Source organism: Natrix helvetica, assembly GCF_964273705.1.
Source record: "Natrix helvetica genome assembly, chromosome: 2".
Classification (NCBI taxonomy): domain Eukaryota; kingdom Metazoa; phylum Chordata; class Lepidosauria; order Squamata; family Natricidae; genus Natrix; species Natrix helvetica.
This window is the reverse complement of record NC_138552.1, coordinates 241260709-241277325: the sequence shown is the minus strand read 5'-3', so window position 1 is coordinate 241277325 and position 16617 is coordinate 241260709. Positions and strand designations below refer to the sequence as shown.

Sequence of the window (16617 nt, the reverse complement as noted above, 5' to 3'; positions counted from 1 at the left end):
TTAATAGAATAGTTGTTATAAAACAATCGTTCTTCATTTATCATGATAAATAGAAACATCAGTGACTATCAAGGTATGTGGTTTTAATCATAACCTACTCTTATTCAGAATACTATTTCTGAATCTCAATTAAAGAAATTTACTGGAATATATTTTCAAATACATTTAAAAAAAAACACTTACGGACAAAAAACACTGCTTTCTGCTCACGAGCTATTACCATGAGATCATTTGCAGGCGACAAAGATATTACACAGTCCTGAAGCCAGGAACTTGCTTGCATTTTGGATGCTAAGTCTTCTTCTTCTTCCTATAAATGTTGATTATTGAAATTGTTACTTTCCTGAGCAAAAAGTAACTATATATAATTCAAAACAGTTACATACAACAATATTAGCATTTAAGGAATATGCAGGTTAGCAATGTGACTGCAATCTTAACATATGGTTGAAAGCATTTAAACAATTATCAAAATTATACAATTTGTTTCATTAATTGTAATATTGTTTCCTGTCCTGAAATGCCATCAATACAGAGACAAATCACATAATACAGAGACAAATCACACGGACAATAATGAATAGCTGTATAGCAATCTGTATTCAACCTAAATGTGTGTATTATGCATTACAAATTGATTAATGAATGTCAGAGTTTTTAATGTATTATTCAAAATGTTTTGACACAGATATCAAGCTTGTTTATAAAAGATATAATTAATATATCAATTTAATATTAAATAAAGAATAAATAAAAAGGCTTACAGGCTCTTGAGTTTCTGCTTCATCCCAGGAACCCCAATTCTCTTCTTCCCAGTTTGATGATTTACCTAGAATTACAAAACTTAGTTTAGTTTAGCAAATTAGAGCCATCAGTTACACACACTAAAATAAAATTCTGCATTGTTCATGAAAATATGATTATTATTTAAATAATAATAATGGTTTAAAAATATCAGAAATTCCTAGCAGAAATGTTAAGAATATCTTATAATTACCTAAACCTAGAATAAAAGTATGAGAGATAATCTATGCACATTTTTATATTAATAACATAGGTTCAGGTCATGCATTATGGCATGTCAAGCAATTTCCACCTGTTTTAGAAAATAATACAAGCAATAAAAAGTTATTTATAACTAAGTTGAAAATAGGGTATGTTTACCTTCATTTACTAATTCTAAAATCATTTCTAGACTGCACAAAGGCTGACTGAAATGGATTCAAACAAACCCATTTCCTCCAGGTCCTCTGAAGCTGAACCCCGTCCACCACCTTTCCAAAGAGGGAAAGATGAAAGACTGGATGATAATTGTCCAGGACCATTGAGTCCAATGATGACTTCTTGATTACCAAAGCCCATTTCAAGGCCCAAGGGGCTAATCCTTCACTCAAGGAAATTGAGATAATTTCCACAGGTCACCTGCCAGACAGTTTTACAGTAACTTTCCAGGGGAGACCTAGATCTAGCAAGCAGATGGTCAAACTTACGAGGCTAGAAAATTTTGACTGTTCTTCAGGAGGCACAGAATTAAATTTGCTCCAGGTAAATCTATAAGACCTTACTTGGTCAAACCTTAAAATACTTCATAAAGCTATCAGTACATATAATTTCAACAGAAAACAAAGAATATTTCACTGCCTATCACCACACTGTAATCTCTAACATGAGATGGATTCACTCTTTATCTTTCTCCAATGATGCTCCAGGCATCATCTCCAATTCATTTCCTGGAGCTCCTTAGAGAACTAAGGTGTGTCCTGGGATCAATGTAAATGCAGAGACTCCATATTGGCAAATTGATCTAAAAGTCCCAAGCCCAATTCAGCTGAGGCTATAACTAAGGCCTCATCTGAACTGCCCATAAGATCCATGTGGAGATCACCAAACTCCTTCTGGAACCCAACTCCTTCTGGATTTATCAGTCATCTGGAGCAGGGCAACCAAACAGATATCCCCCTCTTCATGGTAGGGGTCACCAGTGAGCCAAAAAGCAATCTGACCATGGCAATGGGATAATGGCAAATAACACCATTTAAAATCCGAACATGTCTCAACTACCCTGTAACAAAACCCAGATGCAATGTTTAACCCCCAATATGCGCCAGGCCTAAAATGACACGGGACAGGTCCATGGTTGCCAGGATCTCCTGAGCTGCCTTGGACTCAATGTCACCAGATAGTAAATTGAAGTTCCTCAAAACCAAGAGCTTCAAGATCCCAACCACCAGTCCAGCAATGGAAATCCAGCAGCTTAAGCAAGGACAATGTTGTGCAGCAGAGAGAGCAGTACAACAGTAACAATCTGATCTGTTCCATGGAGTCCAACTTCAACCAGAGAATTGCACTCATCTGATTATCAGGGGCAGAGCCTCTGAAACCTTTTTTTTTAAATAAGGAAGGTGATAGGAAAGGGAACAGAGTTTGAGGGCACTTAAGATGTATGTGGCATGTTGGATTTTTGTGTACATGGAATTCTAGGACTTTGTGACCATCTGTCAGGCATATCTCCATTCAGAACCAAAGAAAGAAAACTCCCAACTCCATGTTTGTAGAGAAAGAACGTTGGTCTTACCTGAACGTTTTTTTCGGGGGAGTGGAGGGAGGGGTCACTGAAGGGTTATTACAGCCTGATTGGTCCATTTGACTGAGAGAAAACTTCTTAGCCTTCGGCTTCTCCCGTTGGCTCCCAGTTTCCGCGATGTCAGGTCAGCGTCTGCATGATGTAAGAAGACAAGGGAAAGCCGCCCCGGGCCACCCGATCCTACCCCTCCCAGACCCTGTCTATCTAACTAGGGTGGGAGAGTGACCCCTCCCTCCACTCCCCCGAAAAAAACGTTCAGGTAAGACCAACGTTCTTTTTCCAGTAGAGTGGAGGGAGGGGTCACTGAAGGGACATACCCACGCTACGTCCCAGGGAGGGGAGACTGGGTCTCAGGGGGAGGATCGGCCACCACCCGCTGGAGAACCCTCCGCCCAAAGGATGCCTCAGCCGAGGCATAAGCGTCCAGGCGGTAGTGTCTTATGAAAGGAGTAGGGGAGGCCCAGGTGGCCGCGCGACAGATGTCCTCGAAGGGCGCCCTTGTGGCCCAGGCCGCTGAGGAGGCCGCACTACGAGTAGAGTGAGCCGTAATCCCCGACGGGGGAGATTTGCCTGAGGCTCCATAGGCCTCAACGATGGCCAACCTGATCCACCTCCCAATAGTTGAGGACGAGACCTTATTGCCTAGGGAACCTGGGTGAAACGAGACAAACAACGCCTCGGTCTTACGAATGCCTTCCGTCCGTTTCAGATAAATACGGAGGGCCCTGCGTACATCCAACCGATGCCACGCCTGTTCTCTCTCCCTTGTTGGATTGGGGCAAAAATTTGGTAGGACAATTTCCTGGGCCCTATGAAAAATAGTATTGACCTTCGGTATGAACGAAGGATCTAAACGCAATACCACCCTGTCCTGGTGAATCATGCAAAGGTCGCTTCTAACAGAAAGGGCCCCCAGCTCAGAGATACGCCTGGCCGATGTAATGGCCACTAAAAATACTACCTTCAGTGATAGAAGGCGCATGTGGACCGACCTGAGCGGTTCAAAGGGAGACCCCGTCAGTGCCTTCAGGACGATGGTAAGGTCCCATGTAGGGAACCTATGGACCGGAGGCGGACGGATGTTGGCCGCCCCTTTAAGGAACCTCTTCACCAACGGAGAGCGAGAGAGGGTAGAGGGACCCTCCCCTCCCAATATAGTGGATAGGGCCGCTACCTGTCGCCTGAGGGTATTATGGGACAACCCATCCTCTAATCCTTTTTGAAGAAATTCTAGAACGTCTGGAACCGTGGCCCTGGCTGGATCCACCCCCCTGGGGCTACACCACTTCGCGAAGGCCGACCAGGTGGCGTTATAGATCCTCACTGTGGACGGTTTCCTAGCTGCCTCTAAGGTGGCTATGACCCCCGATGACAGCTTCCTCCGTTTCAGCAATCCCCTCTCAAGAGCCACGCGGTCAGATGCAGCCACTGCGGCTCTGGGTGAACTAAGACCCCCTGATACAAGACTACCTCTTCCGGTGGAATTCTCCAGGGATCTACGACCGAGAGCTGGACCAGGTCCGCAAACCATGGTCTCCTCGGCCAATATGGGGCTAACAGAATGACGGAAGCCCTCTCTGTGACTACCTTCCGAATGGTTCTGGGAATGAGGGGAAGGGGAGGGAAGGCGTAGAGGAGACCCGGAGGCCACCGGGTCCTGAGAGCATCCGCTCCTTCTGCAGCTGGGGTCTGGAATCTGGTGAAAAATCTCGGCAGCTGCGTGTTGCTGGGGGAGGCAAACAGGTCCACAAGGGGGTTGCCGAACCTGAGGCAGATCTTTCGAAACAACTCTGGATCTAGCTGCCACTCGCCGTTGTCCAGAGTCGCCCGGCTCAACCAGTCTGCCTGGTGATTGGACGTCCCCGCAATATGTTCTGCCATAATGGAGGCCAAGTGTCTCTCCGCCCATAGGCCTAATGTCTGTGCCTCCCGCCAGAGGGCTCGGGAGTGAGTCCCGCCTTGCCGATTTACATGAGCTTTCGTCGCTACATTGTCCGTAAGTAGTAGGACATGTCGCCCCTGTAGCTGGCGGTTGAAAGTCCGGAGGGCCAGTCTCGCGGCCTTGAGTTCGAGCCAATTTATATTGTGTCTGAGGTCCGAGGCAGTCCAACGTCCCTGGGCCATGTTGGACCCCATCACGGCCCCCCAGCCGTAAAGGCTCGCGTCCGTCGTGACTTGAACTCTCTCCGGCTCCCAAATAGAGGCCCCCTGTCGCAATGCTGGGGACATCCACCACTTGAGCGAGCGTCTCACTTCCGACGTTAAGCGAAGCGGTCGTAGAGAGTTGCTCAACATTCTCCTTTGGGCTGGTATTAAGGCCCACTGAAGGGGACGCAGATGCAGGCGGGCCCAGGGAACTATCCCTATGCAGGATACCATCTTCCCCAGGAGTCGTGATAATGTCAGGGTGGAAACGGACCTTTTTGTCCTGATTGACCTGATCAACTGCGTCAGACTGTCTAAGCGGTCTGGGGACAGGCGGACCCACCCCGACTGGGAATCTATCACTGTCCCTAGGTGCAGAATCTGTCTGGATGGGGATAGATGGCTCTTGGGGAAATTCACTGAGAAGCCTAGTGTCTGGAGCCATTGGATGGTCAGCTGGAGGTCTGCCCTGGCCCTGGGAAGAGACCCTGCCTGCACCAAGACGTCGTCCAGGTAACACTGGAGCCTGACTGGGATGGATCTCAGGTAAGCGGCCAGTGCCGCCAGGACTTTGGTGAACGTCCGAGGGGCCGAGGCCAGGCCGAATGGCAGGGCCCGGTACTGATAGTGTCTGCCTTTGTGGGAAAATCTCAGAAATTGACGGTGAGACCGAAGGATGGGGATGTGTAGGTAGGCCTCCGTCAGGTCTACCGAGGCCATGTAATCCCCCTTTCGAATGCCCTGCAAGATTGATTTTAGGGAGGCCATCTTGAAGCGCCTGTAAACTAGATACTGATTCAGGCGTTTCAGGTCGAGAATAGCCCTCCAACCCCCCGAGGCCTTCGGGACTACAAATAGATTTGAATAGTAGCCCCGCCCCCTCTCCGTTTCCGGAACGACCTCCACCGCTCTGATTTCCAGAAGGTGTGAAACGGCGAGGTCCATGAGATGACGGCGTTCCGGATCCCGGGATGGGGAGAAAACTTTGAAGCGCCTCGGGGGATAGGAGAGGAACTCTAACCTTAGGCCGTGGCGAATGGTCGCCCGGACCCAACCGTCTGTTGTAATCTGGTCCCACTTGTCCGCATATAATGCCAGGCGGCCGCCTATGGGATGACTCGGATTTGAGTCATTTCCCTCTGCGGAAGGGGCGGCCGCCCCCCCCGCGAAAGGGCCGCTTGGACTGAGACTGGTATCTGGAGCGGTCTTGGAAGCCTTGTCTATTGAATGGCCTATCCTGCCTGTACTGTTGGAAACGGGACTCCTGGTCCCTGTCATAGTTTCTGAAAGGAGGCCTGCGATATGGGTGACTGCGTGTCTCGGATTTCTTAGTGGAAGTAGGCATTACCTTTTTCTTTTCCTTATTCTCCACTAGAATTGGGTCTAGGGCAGACCCAAACAAATTTGGACCCGTGAAGGGGGCAGCTATCAAATCCCATTTGGCTTTATTATCGATCTGCCAATTTCTAAGCCAAAGGAGCCGGCGTGAGGCCACAGAGGTGGCCAAGGCGCTGGAGCCAAAACGCATGGCATCCAAGGTCGCGTCGGCCGAATACTGGCAGGCCGCCATAATTTTGGTCAGATCTTGATGGATTCGATCATCCTGGATCGGGATACGATCCTGGAGTTGGCGGAGCCACATCACTGTTGTGCGATTAAAATACGAGGCGGCAGCCGCCGCTCGCATTGCCCAAGCGGAAGCCTTATAATTTTTCCGCAGGGTAAGCTCCGCCCTCTTATCCTCCGGCTTAAGTTTGTCCGCAGCATCCCCGGAGACCACCGGGGAGGATGAGACCAGGGCAGCTATGGGTTGGTCTATAGCCGGAAGTTGAATTGCCTGTAAAAAGGCCTTCTCCATATTATAAGCCCGCCTATCATTGCTGCCAGGAGGGGAAAAATTCGAAGGTCGGGCCCACTGACTGGTGGCCACCTCCAAGAACAGAGGAGGAGCAGGGATCTCCTCCTTGTTGGTGGCCGTGTTTGAGAACATCACCATGTCTGGATCCCTGGGCGGGGGCACTGTGGGGTCCCCTGTGCCCACCTTGGTGGTTCTCCTAGCCTTCTTCAGTAGGGGTTTAAACATGGCCTGAATGAATAAGTTAGAAGAGGTGGGCTGATCAGTGGCCGCATCCTCTTCCTCAGAGAAACCCCAGTCGTCTTGACGACCGGCCTCCCCCCTAGAAGAGACCTCGCTCATGAGGGAGGGGGAAGAATTCCTAGACCTGGCCCTGCTGAACGGAGTAATCCTATTATGCCGGGAAGGTCTGTCTCTTTGAGCTATTCCCCTAGAAATGGCTGCAGAAATTAATCTTTTTAGATTTTCAGGGAGGTGTTCTAGATCCTCCTCGTCATAATCAGAATCATAGTCATGAGGAATTGAATCCCTGTGGGATCTCCTACCACGGGAGGGGCCTGCAGAGGGGCCCTCTAAAGGATCATTTCTATCCAAGCCCCCTGTCCCAGGGGAAGTTGGGGGAGGGGGAGAAGCCCCCCGTTTTTCACTCCTAACAGATCTGGATGAAGAGGAAGAGGGAGAGGAAGGGCTGAACCCCCTGTTGACAGAAGGGGAATGACTATGAGCCTCAGGTCTGGGAGATCTAGATCTAGGTCTGGGATCCCTGACCTTCTTCTTTTCTGCCCTCTCAATCGCTTTCTCGATTGCCCTGGAACGCCTAAGCTCATCCCTTTGTAGGGCTCTGGAGGGGCGATCCTCCGCAGAAGGCCTAGAAACACGAGGCCTGGCTGGGGCAGTGGGGCCTGACTTATCTTCCTGGGCCTGGGGAGTTGCGGTTTGAACTGCCTCAGATCTCGCTGCCATCGCCCCACTCACGTGCTCCGATGATTATAGAAGAAGAAGCAGTCGCAGTTAGAAGCCTCTTGCTGGGAGAAACTCTCAACTTGAGCTTTGAATAATGACGGAGGCTCGGTAGAGGGTGGAAGGGCTAGGCCCAACACGTGTTCAAAATGGCCGCCGCTGAGGCTTGCTGGTCTTCTTCTCGAGCGGCCGTTTAAAATGGCGCCCGAGCTTGCCGCTTGCCTCCCCCGCACTTTGTAGGGCTCGCCGTTTAAAAAGGCAAGTGATCTCGGCCCTTTAGCTACTTCCGCCGGTCTTCACGCCCGGCAATAGCCGCTGGCGCTCCGGTCTCGTTCCCGCGCCGCCGCCGAGGGCACCGCCGACTCGGTAGAGACGGCGCGGTCTCGTTTAATGACTGCCGGTCTTCACGCGCGGCAAAGGGCCGCCGGCGCTGCGGCTTCAAGGCAAGGAATCGTCTCGGGGGAGGATAAATGAGCTGCAAGCCCCCCGGCACGCCCGAGTCACCAGGAATCAGTCGGGGGGGAAAAGAGCCCGCAGGGAGTAAGGTGGGAAGAGCTTTGCTCCGCGCTGCTTTCCCTGCCTATTTAGGACTGCGATAGCTTGTCCTATTGGGCCAGCTCTATTTTACGAAGCAATTTGTTTGATTTAGAGTGTCCAATTGAACCAATTAATTTTTTTAAATTTAGTACTCACAATCACTGGGAACCAAATTTGAGTCTTTTGGACCTTGTTGACTGAGAGGAAACTGGGAGCCAACGGGAGAAGCCGAAGGCTAAGAAGTTTTCTCTCAGTCAAATGGACCAATCAGGCTGTAATAACCCTTCAGTGACCCCTCCCTCCACTCTACTGGAAAAGAGGTACTTTTACAGGGATTGAAATGATAGCAACGAAAGAAAAGCAAGACCTGAAGCAAAAGGCACGAAAGTTACATATTGAAAGCTTCCCCCAATCCCTCCCCCGAGGACCCAGGCTGAATGTCCAATCCCCATCCCATATGGTGTCATGTGGGGCACATCTTCAGGTGTTTTCGCCCAGCTGGTATTCCAGGACGGTTAACCTTGACTGTGTATAAACAACTCCAGTAGATCATGAGAGTATCCCTTCCTTTTTGTTCACACAAACCGTCTTCACTCCAGCTCACTTCCCCATCCAAATGCCAATCTTCCCCCCCTCCCTATTTACTATGGCAGGCAATACCAAGCAAGCATCAAAGAGGCTGACACTATCTTTTATATAGCAGGCATCAGTAATAATATATCTCTCTCTCTTTCTCTCCCTAGTATCTTTTGAGTTAATTTTGACACCTGACTACTTCATAGAGATTTTCTTGACAACACTGCAAAAGTGGTTTGACACTGTCTTTTTCTGGGATTTTTTAAAACTTTCTTGTTTAGGACAAGCAATTGGCCCAAAATCACCCACTAGTCTTCACCCCAAAGGAAGACTAGAACTGGGGTCTCTGCTCCTGATCTGGCACTTTAACTAGGCTCTCCTTTATCTCCATCTGCATACTAATCATTTTATCTATCTCAAGTTAGTTTTTCAATAAGCTTAATTTCTATGCAAGAAGACAAAAACTGATATGTGCAGTATGTGCAACTGTTTAATTTCAAAATGTGAAATTTTGCAAAACTTCCAGTCTCAAGTACAATACCAGCTCTTTCAGCATTTTGGAAGCATTTCAAACTTAATATCTCAAAACATTTGAAGGTTGGAATGTTATAAAATACTTAGACAACACATTTCACACCCAGACGGTTTCAAAACAATACAATCTTAATATATTTCTTTATAGGAACAGAACTACTGTTTCACAGAAGAGAAACACTTGCTCCTGATATACTAAAGTATTCCTTTTAGATTCTACTGAAGGCAGTTTACTGAACAGATCCCCATAGTTGAATGAGTCATTCATTTTTGAACGTGATAACATAACAAATCTGATTATGTAGTGATTTCAATCACTTCATAAACATTATGTTTACATGGAACAACTTATTTTCCCTTCAATATTTTTAGACGATTGCAGTATACATAGAAATTAATGAAGCAAATCTAGAAAGCCTCACTGATAAACTTGTTTTTATGCTGCATGAAGAAACAGATTTAAGGAGGAACATAAACACTATGGCTTTGAAAATAAAAATAAATTGTCCTTTATATTAAGCAACATTAAGTTATAAAGATGGCAGCCCTGAAGATCCAAAGAAAAAGATGGCCTTTATAAATCAAAGTTTTGTGCTATTTAGAATATGTACATGTATTCTTAAGATTAAACATCAAACTTTAAGTAACCCTAAAATTCTTGCTGGAATTCCTGAAACTACAGCATGCATACATAACACAATTCTATAGATATATATCTGTAGATATTCTGCAGAGATTTTTCATATTTTTTATTTTAGAAATTCACAAGATGAGCTGTACTGCACATCCAATCATAATGTGAACACAATTTTTGATTCACTAAGGTAAAAAGGTAAAGGTGCTAGTCGTTTCCAGTCTAGGAGTGGTGCTCATCTCCGTTTCAAAGCCAAAGAGCCAGCGCTCTCTGAAGAAGTCTCCGTGGTCATGTGGGCAGCATGACTAAACGGCGAAGGACGCACGGAGCGCTGTTACCTTCCCACCAAAGTGGTCCCTATTTTTCTACTTGCATTTTGTACGTGCTTTCAAACTGCTAGGTTGGCAGAAGCTGGGACAATAACAGGAGCTCACTCCGTTACGCGGCGCTAGGGATTCAAACCGCCAAACTGCCGACCTTTCTGATCGACAAGCTCAGCGTCTTAGCCACTGAGCCACCACGTCCCTTGTTTGATTCACTAGTGTCACCCAAAAGCTACAAAAAGTGAAGAGGAAAATTGCAACTACAGTAATATATTTAAGTATGTTATTCTTAAGCACTCTTAGGTTTTCTAGGTTTGCTTCATCTGTTGTTTTTGTATACTGCAATAATCTAAAAAAAAAGTTTAAAGGAAAATAAGTTGATCCATGTAAATATAATATTTATAAAGGGATTGAAGTAGTATTTGAAACTATCATACTGATTTTAGTAGTATTTGAAATTATCCAACTCCCAAATTATGTAACCTGGATGATTTTCTAAAGCTTCATAACACCAATCATGTCATAGTAATTCAATTCATTAAAACAGCATGAAATTTGCTAAGGAAGTAGCACTGTTCCATATGATGCATAATGGCAAAATTAAACAGTTATTTCAACAGCTTAGTTGCTTTTATTATGTGGGTGTCTCTTCACTGAATATTAAATCTATGTCACAAGTTAAAATCAGTTTAAACAAATGCCTTTTAAGTTTTTCAAGACGTGCCTCCTCATTCTATAAATCATTTCTTTAAAACCAGTTTTAATAATTATTTTATCTAAAATCATTTATCTTGTCTGTCTAAATGTAGGAAAGAAATTATGTAAAGGGCCTCAGAAGGCTGTTTGCCTAACCATTTGTCCATCAGCAGGATAATTCTTGGGACCTCTACTGTGATCCATGTTACACCACTGTTTCACAGCTGCATTGGTTGCCAGTTTTCTTCCAGGTTCAATTCAAAACATTGGTTATCCCCTTTTAAAGTTCTTCACAGCATGGTCCATGCTATCTGAGGAACCGTCTCACCCCAATGGGATTGGCCCACCCCACCAGTGCTGGCAAAAGGGGATGCTACAAATCATCAGTCAAGGAATTCAGGCCAGTGAAGTCCAGGAGAAAAGCAATTTCTGCCATGACTCTCCTTTGAAACAATATCCCCACCCCCAAAGGCGAGATCCATACCACCTTTTGATCTTACTAAAGACCTGGCTCTGCCAACTGGACTGGAACTTCAATGAGGATATGTCACCCTAGAGGTGATTAATGAATTAAGATAATATCCCACCTCTTCCCCATGTAGCTAGTTTCCTTCCTTCCCATCTTAATTTTAAACCAACTTTAGCATTATTATTATTTTAACATTTTAAGTTTTAAACTTCTTTTTATATAGTCAGCAGCCTAGAGACCCTTTGAGGCTAGATCAGTGGTTCTCAACCTTCCCAATGCCACGACCCTTTAATACAGTTCCTCATGTTGTGGTGACCCCCAACCATAAAATTGGTGTCTTCATTCCTAAGACCATTGAAAATACGTGTTTTCCTATGGTTTTAGGCAACCCCTGTGAAAGGGTCATTCGACCCCAAAAGGGTCCCGACCCACAGGTTGAGAACCACTGGGCTAGAAAAATAGCATACATATTTACTAAATAAATGAGTAAATTCTCCCAAAATCTAGAAGAAGTAAATTTGGTATGCAGGGAGAAGTAAGCAAGAGAAATAAATTTGAAAATCAGCTGGATTTAGGAAAATGTTCCACAATATTGTATATCCATATGAAAGAGGAAGTTGGGCAGCTTCTCAAAAGGTTGCCAATTCATCATTCTAAGCCTCCCTCCTACTATTGTTTTGGCCATGTGATATACAGCAGAGCTGTTCTGAATTGGTTAAAAAGACTTGCAGAAGCTATTCTCCACACACTTTCCCTAAATTAAATAACAATTTCCAAAGGTAAGAAAACAAATAGTTACTAGTGGGATGAATCTTACTACTAGAACTACGTTTACAGTCACTGGCAACATTTTCACTCAGAAAGCAAGCCATAAAACACAAACACAATCCCCTCGCTATCACAAATTAGGTAGTCATGTTTTCTCCATTTAAGGAAACTGCAGAGATCGGTATATCTCAAGTGCAACAGAAGAGCCTCATCCATATTATCCCACATCTTCTTTTTCTCCAATTCACCTGCTTCATAGCATGTTTATAAATAGATCTCTTGATTTTTAGTTCATGTTACATTTCCCAAAACTCTGTTAGACATAAGAAGAAGAAAAAGAATCCACATTAAATGAAAAATAAATGTCAGGTGTTCATCATCTCCATGCCATGTTAATAAGCATGGCATAGCAAATGAGTGAAAGATTTCTACTCATACTACTCAGGACCAACTTCTCAAAGCCAAGCTGCTACCCACCAATATATGCACTTTTAGTTGCACAGGGTAAAACATGAGAATACTGTATTATGCATATGGTTCATGACAAATTAATTAATGGGAAAAAAAGCATAAATAACTACACTACATAATATATTTTTCCAGAAAGGGTAAATGGCAACATGGACTGCATTTTGTTTGCTGGGAACTCTCCGAATTGGTGGTAGTTCATGGGAAATTATATAACCATTGAACCTTGTGATCTCCTGTTTTGGTTAACCATCACTGAATATAAATTATGGCTGTTTAGCTAAGGCTGGTTACTAAAGAGCAACAGTGAACTTCTTAGCTAATAGAACAATCCTCTTTAGATGTTCCTGTGTTAGCAAAGAATTAGGTCAATTAAAACAGAAGTACGAAGAAATTCAGAAACCTTTCTGTTTCTAATTTAAGATTTTTAAAAGACTTGTAGATTTCTTCCTGAATTAGATTATTTCTAATTATTATATACACTGCTTACATTACCCAAAACAAAATTAGTTTTGTTAAGTATAGTAGCTCATTAGCCCATTTACCTTGGTTAGTTTGTAATGTCTAAAGCAGTGTTTCTCAAACTTGGCAACTTTAGGATGTGTGGATTCCCAGAATTGCGGATGTCAGGAATTCAACTACCGTGCAGGCTGGGGAATCCTGGGAGTTGAAGCCCACACATTTTTAAATTGCCAGGTTTGAGAAGTACTGGACTATAAAAGTTTGCCAATCTAAAATCACTATTCACTGTTAACTTTGCTAGTTTATTGTGACATATAAAACTGGCATGATTTAGTTATTTAATTAACACTGGATACCATCTCAAAATCTAGACTTACTCAAACTTCTGTAACAGATCTTTTGACACATATGTGGCATTTGAGCTACACAAAAGTTTGCTAAGAGAAAATAAACTGTGAAGTCTTTGGTGCCTCCTGAATTTAATAGTTTGCTTGCAGATGTTTCATTTCCTGATTAGGAAACATCATCAGTGTTGGTAATATGATCAGCATTGTCACATAGTGTGAGGTAATGAAATGTCTGCAAGCAAACAAGTAAGCATCAAGGACTCCACAGTTCAACCCTAAATTATATTATATTCTGTTCTGTTAGAAAATAAACTATCTACAGTATCCATGTTCTCATCAATAGCTTCTAGGCCTATGTGACTCTTGTGTAGGTGCCTTCGAGTCAGTATTTTTACTCCTGGCAACTGCCTGGTCAAGTTCTGGCAGTTTTCTTGGCAAGATTTCATAAGTGGTAAGTCATTGTCTGATTCCCTAGGGCTGGAAGGAGTGGCTGGCCCAAGGTCACCCAGTTGGCTTTGCTCCTAAAGCAATACTGTAATTCCCAATCATCCATTTTTTAGCCTGATGCCTTAACCACTACACCATCTTTAAACTTTGTTTTTTGTTCATTTTACTTAAGGTATTTTAACACAAATGTTGCCATTCAGAGTTTTCTATTCTATTGTGGAAATGCTGTCTTTGATTTCAAAAATCATTATGTCAGGTCTAGTAAGCCTGGTGTTGGATGTTTTTTTAGTTAAAACATTGATCAGGCTCGGCCAGCACCTGCAGGATCCACAATAAGTCTCCAAATCGTAACCAGGATACTGAATAACCAGTTGGCCCTAAAAGTACTAGGTTCTTTTATAAAGCTGTCCAATGTCAATTTAGTGACAGATTGCTGCAGACGCCATCCACAAGGGCTGATCCTGAATCAAAAATAGGACACCCCATACGTGGTTCCTTATCACGTTACCTGGTGCATATGGGAGGATGGAAAGGGGGGAAATACATGGGCTACCTACTGCAGTCAAAAATAAAAAGTACCATATCTAACGCACATATTTACCTTTTCTATGTTCTTTTTACAGATTAGACCCATTGAAAACCAGCCTGCCTGGGGAGATTAAGTTGAAGGGATGACTCTGTTTATACTTCTTACATGCAAACCTGGATCTAAAAGAAGTGGAAGGATGAATGAAGGCAAGTCCCTTGCTGGCACCGCGGACAGAGAATACAGTGCAAACTACCGTCGCGCCACTGCTATCCTCTCAATTCCGACTCATCTCCCCCCACTCGGACCCGGGGCTCACCACCGCATTCCTTGGCGCCCCACGGTTCCCCCGCGCCGCTCTGCCGCAGATGAGAGCACAGGAAATCCCGCGCCGACTCCAGGTCCTGGAAGCTGCAGAAAGGCACGAGAGTGCAGGCCATGGCGTCGCCCGGGTTTTCCGCGGCCGAAGCCCCGCAGGCTGCCCCCCGCAACCCCAACGAGTCCCGAGCTGGACTGCCAACCCACCCGGAAGCGGTCAAAGGCCCTGCAGACGCTACCACGCAGGCGCCGAGCAGAACCAGGAAAGGGAGGAGAACCAAACCGGAATGCCAGGGCTTGTCCACGTGGTTGGGGAGAGGGGCGAAGTTTTCGGGCTGCGGGGCTTCGCTCGGAATCGGCGGGGTAGATTGAGAAGAGGGGAAGGCTCTCGCTATTAAGGCGTTCGTTGAGGCGTTCTTCTTTAGCAGCTTCTTAAGGACGACGGTAGATTTGCCCGACAGGCTTAAGGCACACCTATTCAGTGGACACAGATTTTCAGGTTTCTGGGACACCCGGACAACTGTGAGTTGTCCTCACGGGCTGGCCTTGCGAAAGCGATCTAGTCCTGACTGTCTTCATTGGAAGGGAGTTGCAGTCAGATTAGGCAGGGGGCACGTGCTTTAGATCCAACAGATTCCCTGTTCCAGTCCAGAGAATACTGTTTTAGCGTAGAGACAAAGTAAAAGATCCCATTTAAGGCGAGGCACGAAAGGAGAGATATATTTTATTCCAAAGCCAAAATAAGCCATAAATTTTATTGAGCTGTTTCTGCTTGATCGGCAGAAACAAAACCTGAAGTCGAAGAGATTTCCAGAGTGATTTTATAGTGTGAGCAAAGACTAGTATGCAGCATCCCACTTTCTTCTCCCAGTATGTCAAATCCAACTTCCACTTCCAGGGATCCAGCCCCCCCCCTCTCTCTCTCTCCCTCCCTCCCTCCCTCTCCCTCTCCCTCTCTCCCTCTCACCAGTACTGAACAACACTGCTGATTCTACAGGGAGCATTCGAATATTTGTGTTTCAGCTCAGGAACAACAGCTGCACCACACACAGAACAGGTGCCATTTGATTCACTTGTGATAAGCTGTGAAATGCGTTTCTTTTGGGTGAGCAAAACTTTTTAAACAATGAAAAGCTGTACATCCACCACTGTCTCTGGTTGATGCTTATTCTGCTGGGTGCAAAGTCAGAGGAGAAATACTTTGCCTTTAATAAACCCACAGTCACAAATCTGGACAACACCATTCAGCTTGTCAGCTCTTCAAGACAGACTAGTAAAGAAACAGACTCCTCAAGAATAATGGAAAGACTACTTTGAGGATATAGTGTGAATCCAGTTAAAAGTGTTTTACTATGTGAGCCTAGTCAGTTGTGGTTTGTTAAACTTTATTTAAACAAACCCATGTATTAGTACAATGTCTGAGCCTAGCAAGAAGGAAATGCTTCTCTCCACCAACTGTTAAGTTGGGGACAAGCATTTTCTACTCGCTTCAGCATCCAACTTCCGGTTCTGGGCAGGAATTCCCTTCTGTGGATGCAAACTAAGACAAATATGCTTTACATATTTATTGTACAATAACTGAACAATGCTGCAAGAAAACAGTTACACTGTGATGTATTTTCAGCTGGTGATCCACCGAAATACCAGTTTGTTATTTTTCATATGTTGATGCTAAATATAGTCTCACCCATTGCCTATTGAATGGATTTACCTATACACTGAGTAAATAAATAAATTTTACTTATGCCTTTGTTCTTTTTCTACCCAAATTAATAACTGCATTCCTCTTTCTTAATCCATCTTATTTCTACCCATTTCCAACTACTGAAAATCCTTCTGAATATGGATACTGTCCTCAGTTGGTTATACCTCTATCTTTGTATGACCTCCCAATTTGATAATCATGTTTACTAACCTTTATCCAAGGTATTTATAAACAGTTGAACCATATTAATACAAGAACAGACC

General features: G+C 44.8%; 1 protein-coding gene across 3 annotated transcripts in view; it reads right to left on the bottom strand.

Moving 5' to 3' along the window:
- The window catches only part of RAB3GAP2 (RAB3 GTPase activating non-catalytic protein subunit 2), a 58745-nt gene extending 43879 nt beyond the window's left edge, over positions 1 to 14866 (bottom strand). For 2 of the 3 annotated variants that reach the window (XM_081945755.1, XM_081945756.1), the window contains exons 1-3: positions 14651 to 14866; positions 765 to 829; positions 184 to 310 (exon numbers count right to left, since the gene is read on the bottom strand). In XM_081945755.1, the coding sequence (XP_081801881.1) occupies positions 184 to 310; positions 765 to 829; positions 14651 to 14771 (313 nt within the window). In that variant the 5' untranslated portion in view covers positions 14772 to 14866. Of the gene's footprint in view, positions 1 to 183; positions 311 to 764; positions 830 to 14406; positions 14466 to 14650 lie in introns of those variants that run through there. The other variant, XM_081945757.1, reaches the window with a different exon arrangement.
- Between the last annotated feature and the right edge of the window lie 1751 nt (positions 14867 to 16617).